This window comes from Convolutriloba macropyga, chromosome 8 (assembly GCF_964194025.1).
Source record: "Convolutriloba macropyga chromosome 8, txConMacr16.3, whole genome shotgun sequence".
In the NCBI taxonomy this organism is placed as follows: domain Eukaryota; kingdom Metazoa; phylum Xenacoelomorpha; order Acoela; family Convolutidae; genus Convolutriloba; species Convolutriloba macropyga.
In genome coordinates, this window is record NC_134475.1 from 26,771,982 (window position 1) to 26,786,785 (window position 14,804).

General features: G+C 33.5%; 1 protein-coding gene across 1 annotated transcript; it reads left to right on the top strand.

The window, feature by feature from the left end:
* The first annotated feature begins 831 nt into the window (after positions 1–831).
* On the top strand, positions 832–6,763 carry LOC142344045 (calumenin-like). Its single transcript, XM_075395515.1, has 3 exons — positions 832–1,390; positions 5,762–5,936; positions 6,351–6,763. Exons 1-3 carry the CDS (start codon positions 959–961, stop codon positions 6,629–6,631), a joined length of 888 nt encoding a protein of 295 aa, XP_075251630.1. The 5' UTR covers positions 832–958; the 3' UTR covers positions 6,632–6,763.
* The last annotated feature ends 8,041 nt before the right edge of the window (positions 6,764–14,804 follow it).

A 14,804-nucleotide genomic window follows, 5' to 3' on the forward strand; every position in this document is an offset into this window, starting at 1 on the left:
AGCAGTACATCTCACAAAACGATTGATTAATTGAGATAGAAGTGTAGTTGCCTTTCGACCCACACAATCGGATCTTGAATTTGGCCTAATGAACCAACCCAATCGAGTTTTTAGTTTATCTGTTGGACTATTGCATCCCACTGATTAAATGTTAATTAAAACTGACAGCAAAAAAAATTGCTTAGTTTTCAGCGGTTGCCTTTTAGATTACTAGCAAAAGCAGCATCATAGCAGCGCTACAAATGATGACTACAGATATTGAGATTTTGAGGGCATGTATCACTACTGGATAGAAAAGACTTCGTGTTGAGGGCTTCATTCGATTTTTTAATGATGCTTAGTTGACATTGTTTGTAACGCTGCCATAGGTTTCCGGATATTTTGAGGAGCTATTCAAAAACTACATCAGATTTTTGTCGTTAATGGTGAAGTGAATGGGTCAATAGTGTGCTTGTAAGTTGATAATCATAAGGATTCCGACATGGCATCGCTCATGATCAGAGGATAGACAGTCATTCACAAGGGTCATTTACTAGTCATTTATTAGTGTGTATTACTTTAATATAGGGCGTCTTCAAAAGTGGTCGTCACCAAATCGCATGTGATATTAATTGTCGAATCATTAGCGAAAACTTCAGCCTCGTTCATTGCTCTGGTGTTTCGGGAACAGATTACTAAGTATTGGATAAATAGTTGGAGAGCTATACATTTCGGCGGATTCTTCTTTCTGAAGTCTTTCTTCCGTGGGATACACACAAACTCTGTAAACCTATACAAATATGTTCAGATGGCAACTTAAATATCCATCTAATTGCTTCTCAAACATTTCAACACTTTCAGTATTTCACGACAGGAAATATTTCACTTTGAAAGTTCTAATTTTTACGAACTAGTAACTTTCTAAATATATTTTAAGCAATATCGTTTAAAAAGTTTTGAGTTCGCGACCACCGCAAATATGCTCCCGGAAAACTTTTGGCTCAAACTTGTCAGCTTAGTGGCTATCTTTACTTTAGCAACTGCGCGAGTGAACAATCCAGAAAAATCGTCATCGGTACCACTGAATGAAATGACGCAAGAAGGAAAAATTGCCGTTATGATGCAAATGTATCGCAAAATTGACTCCAATGAAAACGCAGTAATTGATACTGATGAACTTAAAGTTTGGATCGATTTAGTGCATAATCGGACATCGGAACACGCTGTAAAATTTAGATTCAATTTTCTGGACAGAGACGGTAATGGCCAGGTATCATGGTGGGAGTTTAGGTCATTGACCTTTTCCGTCATCTCAGACGACGAAAACGAAGGCCCTGACCCCAAAAACTATACACAAGAACAGTTCAGAGATTTGGAGAAAGCGTTCAAAGCTGATAGGGCTCGTTTTCAGGTAATACAATTATCCGAACTATTAGTAATCGGACAGTCAACAGTATGCTTTATTCAAGACTTTCATGCTACAGATAATGCCGCTGATCATTGCAACAATAAAGCAAAAGCAAATGAGCAAATCAAAAGGTAAAGAGCGGTCACCCATTTAGTTTGATTTTTCCAGAAACCAGAAAAAAGGAGAATTATGACGATTTAAAAATTATAAACGCTTTTTATTCAGAAATAATATAGCTTCGGTTTTTCTTAGTAATAATAGATATTGTGCATTTAGGACCGAAAGAATGAGCGAAAATCACCCCATGATAACAACAAAACTTAAAACTTCTCTTTTACTGATATGCATCATGTATTTCAAATTAATCGGTTACATCCTGCACCCTAGAATAAGGTTCTGGGAGGACCAGGAAAAGATTTAAGACTGGCTGGACGAGCGACTCAGAACACGTTTGAAAGACAGTGGAATATGCGACCCTCTCAGAATTTTATTGGAGTTCTTAAATCTTAGTGTTGGCATAGTAAACCCTTGGTTGAGTAAAATCTTAGTAGTAAAATCTTAGTAAAATCGTAATTAACTCTTAGTGTTGGCATAGTAAACCCTTGCTTGAGTTTTTCGACTATCAAACATACGTCACGGCTATTTATGCGCTGTTTTACCGGCTGGCCGGCGTCTTTTTCATTTATCTACTTAATCCGTAAGCCAATTCAAACAAATTGCTTCAGCTCATAACTCCGTGCAAAAGTTTTGCAGACGAATATAGAACGTGTCTTTGCCTAAAAAAGGCAGACTTCCACCAGTGAGAAATAGGTGTTATCGCGAGTGTTCAGTGCTTTTTAGTGCTAATAAATAGACGTACATTTAATGCTCTGGTTATAGGACAAAATCTGGTGTTCAGTTCCTCCTCGCTGAGGCAAGGCGTTCCAAGGACAGATGACAAAGAACACGCCAATGTAACAGATGACCAGAATTTTTTGTGGGGGGGACTATATTCTCAAATGGGTTTTCTTTGTTCAGACAATTTCGGCCGATCGATATATTCATCGTAGAGAGTTGACACTGGTATCATTGGAAAATTTTTCCAGCGTAGAAAATGAAATTAAAAAGTTTTTTTTGATTTTCGTTTTTCATAGGAAGTTATCGAGGTTTAAACTTTTGAGAAAACAGAGTGAATTCCGTTGATTTTATTCACATTTTCCGGAGTTTTTGACTAAAATTTCGCTAATTTTGCTAAAATATGTCAAATTTTTTTCAGAAAAAGATTGTTGATTTGATTTTTAAAGACAAAAAATATTGTCGGCTATTTTAATAATTTTTTTTATCAAAAATTTTGGCTAAATATTTCAAAAATCAGACTTTTTCATCAAAAACAGCACGAAATAAGATTTTAGTCCAGTTTGATTAAATTTGCAGGAAGTACATACCCAAACACCACTAACACAATCTGTGTAGACTGAAAAAGGCGTCAAAGTTATGGATCAATCCTGGACTGTTACAATCCAAAAATCGGATTGTAATCAGTCGGTCTTTTTTTTTATAAAAAATCGATCGTTTTTATATATTAATCAAATAACAGAATATTTCAAATCAAAGCTCCCTAGTGATAGGTCCAATTCGCTTCCTAATTAAGTGCAAATTATTGTATCTATTTTATTATTTGAAAGCTTATTGTAATTTTGACTTTTTAAAATTTTTTGGTTTTTAAATAAATAATGGCGTATTCATAATTGCCACCATTTTTCGATTAATTTGGTCAACTTATAGCTTAGTGTCAAGAATTAAAGAATGCATCGATTTTCTACTGAATTCAAATTCAATCTTCATTGCGGTTTTACACCTTAATTAATGGTTTTTTGGCTTTGATACTAGTAGATTTCACATTTTTTTTATTTTCAGATATTTGCCCATTTTTTCACGTTTTCTAGTTTTGTCACTTTATTACGTTTTTGACAGTTCATATATCTTATTATTGCCGTTCAAAATATACTCAATTGATATTATGAGTATGCTTAACCTATAGACTCTGGTTTTAATGGCTTCGACAATACCCTCTTGAAAAATTTAATTGAATTTTTTTTAAATTTTTTCTTTAACTGTCGTTTTTATTTTGTCTTTTTGGTCGTTTGAAAATGTACAATGATCCGGTTTCATTGCTTTTGCCTTGAAAAACAGATGGACCTATATTCGGATATTAGTAGATAGCTAATGGCTTTCATGACTTTGAAAACAATTATTTTCCAAAAGAAAACACTTTTTCAGTTTCGCAATTTCGTTCCTTTTATTGTCTGTTTGTTAAATAGTATGGTAAATTAGGCCAAATATGACAATATTGGTGTCAGAAGAAGATATCAAAGGGATTGGTGCTACAAAATATAATGTTTTTAAAGAGTTTTTTATGACTTTGTGTTTTTAACAAAAAAAGACACGGGTTTTTAACGAAAAAAAAAATAAATTAATTTTTGATTTTTGTCATATTTTACGTCTTTTTTGTAGACGTAAGATTTATTTTGGTCAATGGCAGGTCTCAAGAGCTTCTTTTGGAAGAATGAACGAACCTATTAAATCATTTAATTTTTAAATTAAGGGCTTTCATGTCTCTGGAAAAAATTCTCTATTCGGAAAAACAAGTGTTAATTAATTTTGCCTTTTTGTTCTTTTTTGTCTGTTTGTTAACTGGTTTCAATAAAGAGAGGTCACATAATACATTATCGTTGTCCGAAAAGAGTGCAATCGAACTTATTTTGAGGGCCAAATTATGGCTTTACGGCTTCAAAAGCGTTTTCTGGAAAAAATTAACTGATTTTTTGTTTGTTGTCTATTTGTTGTTCCTTTTGTAACCGCATAAAAACTGAATACCGACAGTTTTTAATTCTCATCTTTAGAAATTTTGGTAATTGTGGACTTTTGGGATATCTTAGTTGATTTCTAATGATTTTCATTGCTTTGGAATTGAATGCTTTTAAAAAAAATGCGAATTTTTCATATTTACTGTTTTTGTTCTTTTTTGTCTGGTTGTTACTAAGCCTTGTTACCAAGCCTGGACTAGTCCCATAGTTTTTCTGGTGAATTACAAGTTACTTTGTTTAGTTTCAGTTTTATCTGACGCTATTTTGATTTTGTTATTAAGTTTTGTTCTTTAAAACGGACGTACATTTTTGATGTTTGTTTATGCTGTTTGATTAATCTAATGCATCAATTTATACTCTACTGAGTTATTGGCTTTAGAGGCTATCTTTTTGTTCATATACCAGTTTTTTTGAAGAATACTTGAATTTTTGGTGCTTTCTATCTGTTCCTCATTTGGTAGACAATTATGCCAAAATTGTGGATAAGCTGGGTCGGAACCTTATGTGCGATCGCACATTACCGAGCCTCCTTGTTAAATTAAATTGCCATCCACTCTGGCAAAAAAACTCGATCGTTCCCGGGTTGCATAAATTAGAATATCTTTTACTCAATTTGATGAAAACGTTCAGGAATATACCCAAATTGTTATTTGGGTATTTATCTGGTCTCAATACATACACTTGGAGACTTTTTTGGAATTTTTTGTTTTCGGTGATAATGATATTCACAGAAATCTCTCAATTGTTAAAAACCAAGTGTTCATACTGTTTTGTAGAGTAATCTATCAATTAACAAAAATAAGTGGTAGTTATGAATTGTACATATAAAATATTCCAAATTAAAAAACTATTTGGAGACTCCTAGTCAACTGTTTTAATGGAAAAAAGAACACCAGCTCAACAGAATGCCTAATAGGATTCAGACACATAGATTAACGTGCCGCGACCTTCAAATCCTGCGAATCTTGTTCACTCAAAAAATATTCATGCTGAATAAAAAACAAAACACATCGGAAAATTGAGAATTGCTTGACATAGTGGAATGGGCTATTCAAACTCAATTTTTTATGTAAAAGGTAATCCACCGGTTTATATCTTTAAACCTCTGAAAAAATATTTATATATGAACGTCTGAAATTTAAACCTCATTCCAAAATATGCATCAACAGCAAAATTTTGTGTTTTAACTTGCTTGGTTCAGCGTATCTTTACTCTTATAGCTAGTTGAAAATATTTGCTAACTTTTGTATATTTTTTCGAAAATATTTCACAGCAAAAAAGAACAGTAGAAGGCAAAATTGCAGTCTTACATTTTGGGTTGGGCACAGCTGTTTAGTGATCTGCGAATTTTTTTCCCATTATGGGACCTTGGTCGACTTCATCAAGAGTCTCTATAGTTTGCGCCGAGTAAGCGTTTGACTTTTTCACATCATTTTTGGTGGATCAGGTTTTAAGGAGGGATCCCAAGGCAATCAACACAAACTGACCATTTCATACGAAAAAAGCATGCTACCTTTTGAAACTCCAGGTTGCTGATTTGGATCATGACGAGAGTCTAACTCTGGACGAATTCAGGGCGTTTGCAATGCCGGAAATGTTTTCACACATGCATTATCACATGGTGGAGGAGACACTGGGAGAGTTGGACTCTGATTCTGATCAGCATCTCTCAGTGGATGAGTACTTGACCGCTATCATTCAAGGCACTGCAATTTTACGTTTAAATCATACGATGTTCCATTCAATTCGGAAACAATAGTCAATAATTACACTACGATTTTTGCAACATTGATTTTTGAGCTTTTCTTTTTGTTTTGTACTCTTACTTTATATTGTTCCTTGATCTTTTAGAACCATGTAATAGTAGCTCTTGCTTTCGACTAGGGTAGTAAAGACCATTTCAGCGCCAGAGTTAAGAAGTGATGATTTTGTGATGATAGAGTTCAGAGTTAAGAAATTCTAGCTGTCTTTAACAAAAATTAAAAGATCAAGGAACAATATAAAGTCATAAGATATCCAAGAATACAATGTTTAAGACATCTTTTTTTTTGTTTAAGACATTTATACATTTGTTTGGCACACTAACTTAACTGTAAAATCGACGTTTCACTTTTAAGGGGATGACGTTACTCGAAATGACGTCACGAGCCGAGAGTATGACTTCTTTTTCAACACGCGTGACAAAAACGGAGATGGCAAATTAGACAAGAACGAAGTGAAAGAGTGGATTGCCCCTAATGAGTTTAACCCTCACAAAGCCGAGGCTGAATTTCTAATTCGGGAAGCGGACACTAACAAAGATGGAGAACTAAGTCTAAATGAAGTCCTGAGAGAACTGCATTTGTTTATCAATAGTGGCGCCACCAATTTCGGGCGGGAAACACACGAAGAGCTGTAATAATACAGTAACTAATAAAAATGATTCCTCGTGTTTCAGTAGAGTTTAAAAATCACAATACTTTTTTATGCATTGTAGTGAGTAGCATCTTGCAAAGAAGGGCGGATTATAAGAATGTCGCCTCAAGAACAAGATTTCTAATTTTAAGTGAGTGGAAGGTTGAACAGACAAAACAGTCGCAGACACAACAGTCCCGATTAGCAAAATATTCCCAGACAAAATAGTCCCAAAAAACAGGCAGAACAATCCCAGACAAAACAGTCTTAACTGAAGATAGAGTTAGGCATATTAAAAAAAAGTCATTTATATATGATTGTATTTCATTAAACAAATATTAAGTTAATTCACTACATAGTTTATGCTGAATTATGTATTTTGAAACAAGTTTTTGGTTTAAAATTAATTCATATCAATTCAATACAATATATTTAGAAGCTAAACTCATAGATTACATTTGTTAATTGCTCGGAGATAACATTTACAGTTGTTTCCATATTTATTTGGGAATATTTTCTCTGCTTTCTTGGGACTATTTTGTTTGGGAACGTTTTTTCCGGGAATAATTTGCAATTTGGGACTGTTTTGACCGGGACTGTTTTGTCTGGGACTGTTTTGTCCGGACACGGAGTGAAAGAGCTCTCATTTCAAGGCAAGGTATTGTCATTACATTTAATTCAGCATTTCGTAGCAACGTAAATGTCAAGCGAAAAAACCAAAATATTTAATGTACAATTCTGTTAAAATTTCAAATAACAATGTTGAGAATTAAAAATTATCACAATTTTTGAGGAGCTTGCTCTTTGAGGAGCTTTTTTTCATTAAAAAGGAATTAAATTTTCCTGATCCGTGAGCATTTGCCATCTGTAATAAATTTCAGATTGAATTATCCAGAAGGTTAACGTAAATGAACAAAAATTTTACCATTCAAAGCATCTCAAAAGATCAATCCCAAACACTATACGCAATTGGATAAACACTATGCAAGATCAGTTCTGTATTTATCGAATATCTGATGCGCCAGACAAAATTTTCTATCTCCTAAGAAGAAGTTACCGCGAATTTGAGTCAAAAAATAATTGATCAAAGAGTTATCTTTATGATCTGAAATGCATTACACACTGAGAAAAGAAGTGTTTATCTTACTTTGCAGCTCACATATTTGACATTTTTTTCAATTTTAGACTTTCCTAATGAGAAATAGCACAAATACATTTCCTGAGCTCACTTTTTTTAAACTTGCCGAAGTGCAGGCATAAAAACATATGACACAATCTTGAATAAACCCAAAAGAACTTTATTTTCATTTCCACTTCTCATGAGAATAACAAATATGCCGGGTTTTTTCGCCTAATTAATTGAATCATTGATTTTCCAAAATTGGACCATTTTTGTTGATATATTGATTCTTTTAAAACCAATTTCTCTATAGAAGAGAAAAACTAATGGTATTTATGGCTTCGACGATTTTTTTTCTATTTTTTAAACAATTTCTTGTCTTTTGCTTTAATTAGATGTAATTTTTGATAAAATTGCCTTTCTTAAGTTGTTTGTGTGACCCCATGTAAATTTTACAGCAGATACCTAATGCTTTTATGACTTTGAATATACTTGTTTTTCGATATATTTAAGGACATTTGAACTATGCAATACTTTTTTCCTGTTTCTGTCTACTTGTAGCTCAGTAGCAACGGGTCGGATGTTTTTCTGATGAAAATTTCATTTTGATAGCATTTCTGTGTTTTGATTATTGATTTTTTGGCTTTGATTCTAAGAGTTTTCCTCAAAACTTTTTGAATTTTATATGGTTTGTGTTGTCTTGTCACAATACAACATTGCAACATCAATGAAGGGTCCTAATAGCTTCAACAGAAGACGCAATTGAACAAATATAACATTTTTTTTTAATTTTATTGTCAGAGAGCCTGTGTTGCCGTGTGTGTGCAAGGTTTATTTACATTTTTGGTGTTTGCTCGTTTTGCTGTTCTTTTTGTAGTCGCAAGACATACATTGGACAATCACAGCTCCAAATACATCCTCCTGTGGAGATAAAATTGAAATTAGTTTATAGCTTTAGCTGATAGCTAACGGTTCTTATGATTTTGATATTAATTGTTTTAAAAATAGAAACTTTTTTTTATTTTGGCAGTTGAACTTTGAACTTTAATTTTCTAGTCGAATTGTTACCTACTCTCATTAAAGACAGATCCGATATTTTTGTGCTGAAGTACATCCCATGTTATTCTTTAATGTGAATTTATTTGATGCTATTTTGAAAATGTTTCTAAGCTTTTGTACATCATCGGCCCTCTAATGCGGCGTTACTTAATTCATGCAGTGTTCGTGTTTCAAATTATATTTTGTAACTCATACGCCAACTATTTTCGAACAACATGTGAACTTTTGAAACCTTTCTATATCGTTCTCATTTCTTAGATAGCTGAGCAAAAAAGTAGATGAGCGGAATTGAAATATTATGGCCAAACGCACATTAGTGTGCCTCCTTGTTATAACGCAAAAATAGCAAAAGATTCTGCACTGTTTAAACAAGTCATAACTTTGAAAGCCAAAGCGCGACAGAATTATTTGCGTTGATTTCCGTTGTAATGTTTTTGGATTGACTAAAAGTTGGTCACCCAAACGACAAACGTTGATTTGTTCTTTTTGTATCCGGCTCACAGGAGGAATCTAAATAAAAGAAATCTATTTTTCCCTAAAAATCCCTAAGAATTCTTCAAAATTATGGTTGTCATATCAGAGCTCAACACTTTTGCTTTAACGAAAGTTTACTTTACAGGTGACGAGTTTTTGTCTGGAAACAGTTTAGCTTGAGACGAAGAAAGCATGGTGCATTTAAAAACGCTCCCTTCAACTATGTAAGACATAAACTTCGAAATCACTAATTGTCAAGCAAAAAAATTTGGATGCGTCATTTTGTTTCTCGAATCATTTACAGAAGTAGGAAATTCACTAAGTTGCTGTTTTACGTGTACAACTTAACAAAAAAACTAAGAGGAATGTGATTACTAATTTCATTGTTGAAAACACCTCAATAAGTCACATTGGAATCGCCTTTTTTCTTTATAACTTGTCCCCCGTATAGTGAAGATTTTTTAACACGTTTCACCTTAGCCGATGCCAGAGGTTGGTTCAATTTTTCAATTTTTCATAGTTCTTATTTGTAATCATTTATTGCCAAACTTTTCTATAAACGCATATTCGCGATTTAGATGAAACGCATGTTTAAACGCATGTTCAAAATTAAGATTTTTGTCAGGTTTTTTAGAGACACGAATCTTTTTCACTATTAATCTAAAGCAAGTTTTTGTAGCCCCGCCACCTTATAGCGATTTTGCACCATGATAATAGTTTGGATTACAACAAATTTCTGTATGTCAAAATTTAACAACGTTACAATGTAAGTTACAATTTAAAATGTAACAACGACTTAAATGAGGGTTAACATTATGTCTGTTCTTGATCATTGATGACAAAATTTGACAAAAATTGTGGTTTGCGATATGACTCCTGTTAGCAATCCACACAGGGTCTGACTCATACCGTCAATGAGTCTGTGATTTCATCCAGTTATACCATAAACACAGTTTGCAATTAATAAACAACTTTTCGTGTTATAGTTGACGTTTTAAAGATATAATAACAGTTATTGGTTGCATTGCAAAAATGGAAAATGGGAGCTGGCAATAAAACTACAAGGAGGCTCGGTAATGAGCGTTCTCGCATAAAGTTCCGACCCCGCTCATCAACATTTTTGAATTTGATGAATTTTCACAGTATCAATTTTTCCACTCTAACTAGTTTTGAAAAAGCGCTGTAACTTGAATGATCAATCGGTTCTCGCAACTTCGGCTACCAAATGAGGAAGAGATAAAAAAAACCCAAAAGATTCAATTATTTTTCAAAAAAAATGTGAATGAACAAAGAGATCGCCTCCAACGCAAAAAAACTAAGTGGAGTAAAAATGCCGCCTTGGATTTATTAGATTATCCATTATTAAAAAAGCAAGTCAAGACTACAGACGAACAACAAAATCACATAACGATAAAAACAAACATTAATTACATCCGAAATTTTATATCAATTTTTTAAAATAAAAACTTATTAACAAGGTAAAATAGCCTCAGATAAAACTGAAACTAAAAAAATAACTTGTACTCTATTAAAATAGAGATGAAGCGAGCCCATGATAAGACTCAGTAGCAATCAGACACAACAGAACAAAAAAACCGCACAGTTAAAAATTGGCTTATGATTAGAAGAACAATTGATTTTGATTACATCCAGCATGTTTTTGATTACATAAATCATTCTCCGAAAGCATTAAGTCCTGTCATCATACAAAATTTTATGTGGTTACAAAAAGAACAACGAATAGAGACAACAAACAAAAATTCATTTAAAACTTTGTTAAAGAGAAAACGTTGTCGAAGCCGTAAAGCCAAATTTTGCTCCTCAAAAGTTTGAATTGGGCCTTCCTCGAACTCCAAAAATGTGATATGCGGCCTCTCTATAATGAGAATAGGTAACAAGTAGACAAAAAAAGAAAAAAGAGCAAAACTAAATAATAGTTTTGTGTTCTACGAAAATAATTTATTTCAGTGCCATTAGCTAAATAAGGAAATAATTGAATAAGTTCCTTTGCTCATCCAGAAAAATCTTTTGAGACCTGTTTTTATTCATGATTTGTGTTACGTATAGAAAAAGAACGTCAAATATAGACAAAAATCAAACATTATCTTACTTTTTTGCAAAAAAACCTGTGTCGAAGCCAAAAAATTTTTTCCAGTTCTTTAAAAAAATATTAGATTTTGTACACTTAAATTTACTCTTGACAACAATATTGAAAAATGTTAATTGTGCTTAACGAGAATAGGTAACAAACAGTCCAGAAAACAAAAATGCGAAAATAAGAAAGGTTTTTTTATTTGTGAAGTCAATTAATTTCAAAGTCGTGAAAGCCATCAACTATCTACTGAAATTAGACTATAGAATAATTTATTCCTCAATTAAAAGCCAATAAGACCTGTCTTTATACGGGAAATTTTATATGACTAAAAAGACAAAGCAAAAACGACAGTTAAAAAAAACAAAAGCAAAAAATTCATTTAAATTCTTTGAGAAAGGGGAGAAAGGGGTGTCGAAGCCGTTGAAACCATAATGTATGCCTTTAGGGACCTTTATAATTTCAATTTGGCCGAATTTTTAACGCCAATATTGTAATATATGAACAGTCAAAAATGTGATAATGTGACAAAACGAGAAAAAAACGTGAATAATGCATAAAAATCAAAAAATTTTAAGAAGTCTATTAGTATCAAAGCCAGAAAACTATAACTGAAAGCGTAGAACCGCAAAAAGAAAAACTTACATTTCAGTGGAAAGAAGCGGAGGAAGAAGCATTCTTTCTTTGCTCACACTAAGCTACAAGTCAACCAAATTAAGAAGAAAATAGTGGCGCACGACAGTAAGCCATTGTTTAGTTAAAAATCGAAAATTTTTAAAAGTGAAAACGACCACAGTCTTTCAAGTAAAGAACCAGATATTTTAACTGGGAGTTGTTTTTAAAGCCAATTGGATCTATCAATAGTGAGCTTTGATTTGCGTTGTTCTGTTCTTTAATTAATATAGAAAAATTGATTTTTTAAAAAAAAATACCGACTGATTACAATCCGAAACTTTTTTGGATTGTTAGAGTCCAAGATTGGAACAAAACCAGCCTTTCTATTACTGTTCGACCATAAGAAACTTTTAATTGATTCGAAAGTTATAGATCTAAATGATTTGGTAGTTAAAAGATCAAAAATAAATGCTGCGTTTTTGATAATCATAGAGTAAAGCTAGCAAAAAACTGCAAAATTTTAATTCCAGACTACTCTGATTAAAAGTGAAAGTACAAATAGCTAAATAGTTCTCTTTGTGGATTAAAAAGATTATGCTAGTTGTTTTTCCGTGTGTGTTTCCGGCAAATTTAACCAAAGTGAACTAAAGAAGCTTATTTCGTCCAATTTTTGGTAAAAGAGGCTGAAATTTGAAAGATTTAGCCAAAGTTTTAGGCAACAAAATTATATCAAATTATTCAACATTACTTTGTTGTCTTTAAAGAAATCAACAGTTCTATTGTTAACAATCTTCTTAATTTTTTAGCAAAATCGATACAATTTTAGGCAAAATTTCCGGAAAATGTGAACAAAAATAACGCAAATCTGTCTAATATACACAAAAATTTAAACCACGATAACTTGCTCTAAAAAACGAAATTATAAAAAATCATTTTAATTCCATATTCTACGCTGGACGGGCTTTTTGGTGATGCTACTCACAACTCTCTGCGATGGATATAGCGATCGGTCAAAAGTGACTAAACAAAAAAAACCCATTTGAGTATATAGTTCCTCCCCTCTCAGGAGGGGTCGGAACAATAATGCTCCTTGAGACAAGATTGAGTTGCCAAGTTGACAAAGATTTGGTCGACACTGTTCCAAACTCAAAGTACCGATGGTCACATCTTCGTATGCTCTTGACCAGAAAAATTATAATGCATCCAGACTTTTGTGCATTTTCGATTTTCAAGATTGAAATTGTTAAGAGCAAATTTGGCTTCCGGCTGACACGATGCATCGGTAAGTCTTACACGATTTGTGCTCTAAATGTTATCACGCCTTTTCATGAACGACGAGTTAACCATAATCATTCATTTCACACTAAATTATGTGACACAAAAGTTCAGTGGATGTCGCATGCTCGCACTATCTTGATTCACTATTGATTTTTTCAGTACTGAGATCAGGACAGGATATTGTGCAATTGGGAGGTATTATATTACCATGAAATACGCACCTGCAAGTTTTAAAATGCCAGATCTCTAGAGAGCCGGATTCTACATGTCAGATTTTCCTAAAACAGTGCCAGATTTCAAAATTTCAAGGTTAAGTGACTCTGCTAAAGTCACTTCGAATTTCTGACTTACATATCGAACCGTTTCGTGGTTCTCGATTAAGGCGAAGAAAAAGATTCACTTGATTTTTTTGTGTTTTAAAAATCCAACGAGACAGCAGCTCTTAAGAACATTAAAAAACTAAGGACTTATTCTCGGCGGGTGGCGGTGTTTGTTGTTGTTGTTGGTGGTGGTATCTTTGTGAGCGACTGTTTGTGAGCGACTGTGTTTTGCTTTATTGTCTTATTGAGAAGTCTTAACAGCTTTTGATCTAGAAATAGTCAAGGGCCTTTCACCACTTTCGAGCACTCGCGCCTTTGATGCTTAAGTTGGCTGTACAGCCTCTCAAACTCGTAAGAGATGGGGCATATTTCAATCTCGAGTGATAACTTCTGCCAGTTAAACTATCTATAAAATTTTATGACCACCTGGTCGCTCGTCGGCTCAAACTTAAAACCAAAGTTGGTTATTATAAAAAATAATAACTAGCATATAACAAAAACATTAAAGCATCTCTCTAACTCAGACTGAGAAAGTTAGATCGATTTGTCTGTGCGTCGGTGTGTTTATCTCAATGCGCGCTGAGCAAAATTGTTTGCCAGGTTAATAACAAAAAAGTTATAACTGAGTTATGATTCTGGTGTAATAGATACGACGTATACAGTTAACAGTAATGTGCGCGCTTTGTGCATTTTCAATAACTTGTCATGGCTATTTAGTTATGAGTTGTTATTAAATAAAATTGATGAGGTCTGATGTAAAAGTAAGCCGCACTAACTGCGGTGCTGCTGCTGCTGCAGAGAGAATGTGAAAGTATGAAAACATATTTGAGGGTTTGGCGGTACCGGCAAAGTCTCGAGCGAGTTATCAATGCCAAAAGTCATAACTAAAACTGGTTTTTATTAGTTATGATATTAGTAAGCGCACAGTGCGTGTATAATAATGAGCTCTATACACATGGGTGCAAAAATGCAGCGATGCTTTAATTATCTCGCAGTTTGTGTTTTCAAGATCACCTTTCAGTCGCATTTTTCACTTCAAAGGGACCTCTGTCAAGTTTCTGTTTGCGCCGTCGGAACAAACGATTCAAGAGCAGTTCTCTCTCAACTTCGCACTTGGCCAAGAGCTATCTTGAGACGCATTTTGGCTCATGGACTCCCCTCTCCAAAAAGTAATCATGATGAAAGCTACAACAGCCATAGCCAAACAACATCAACAACA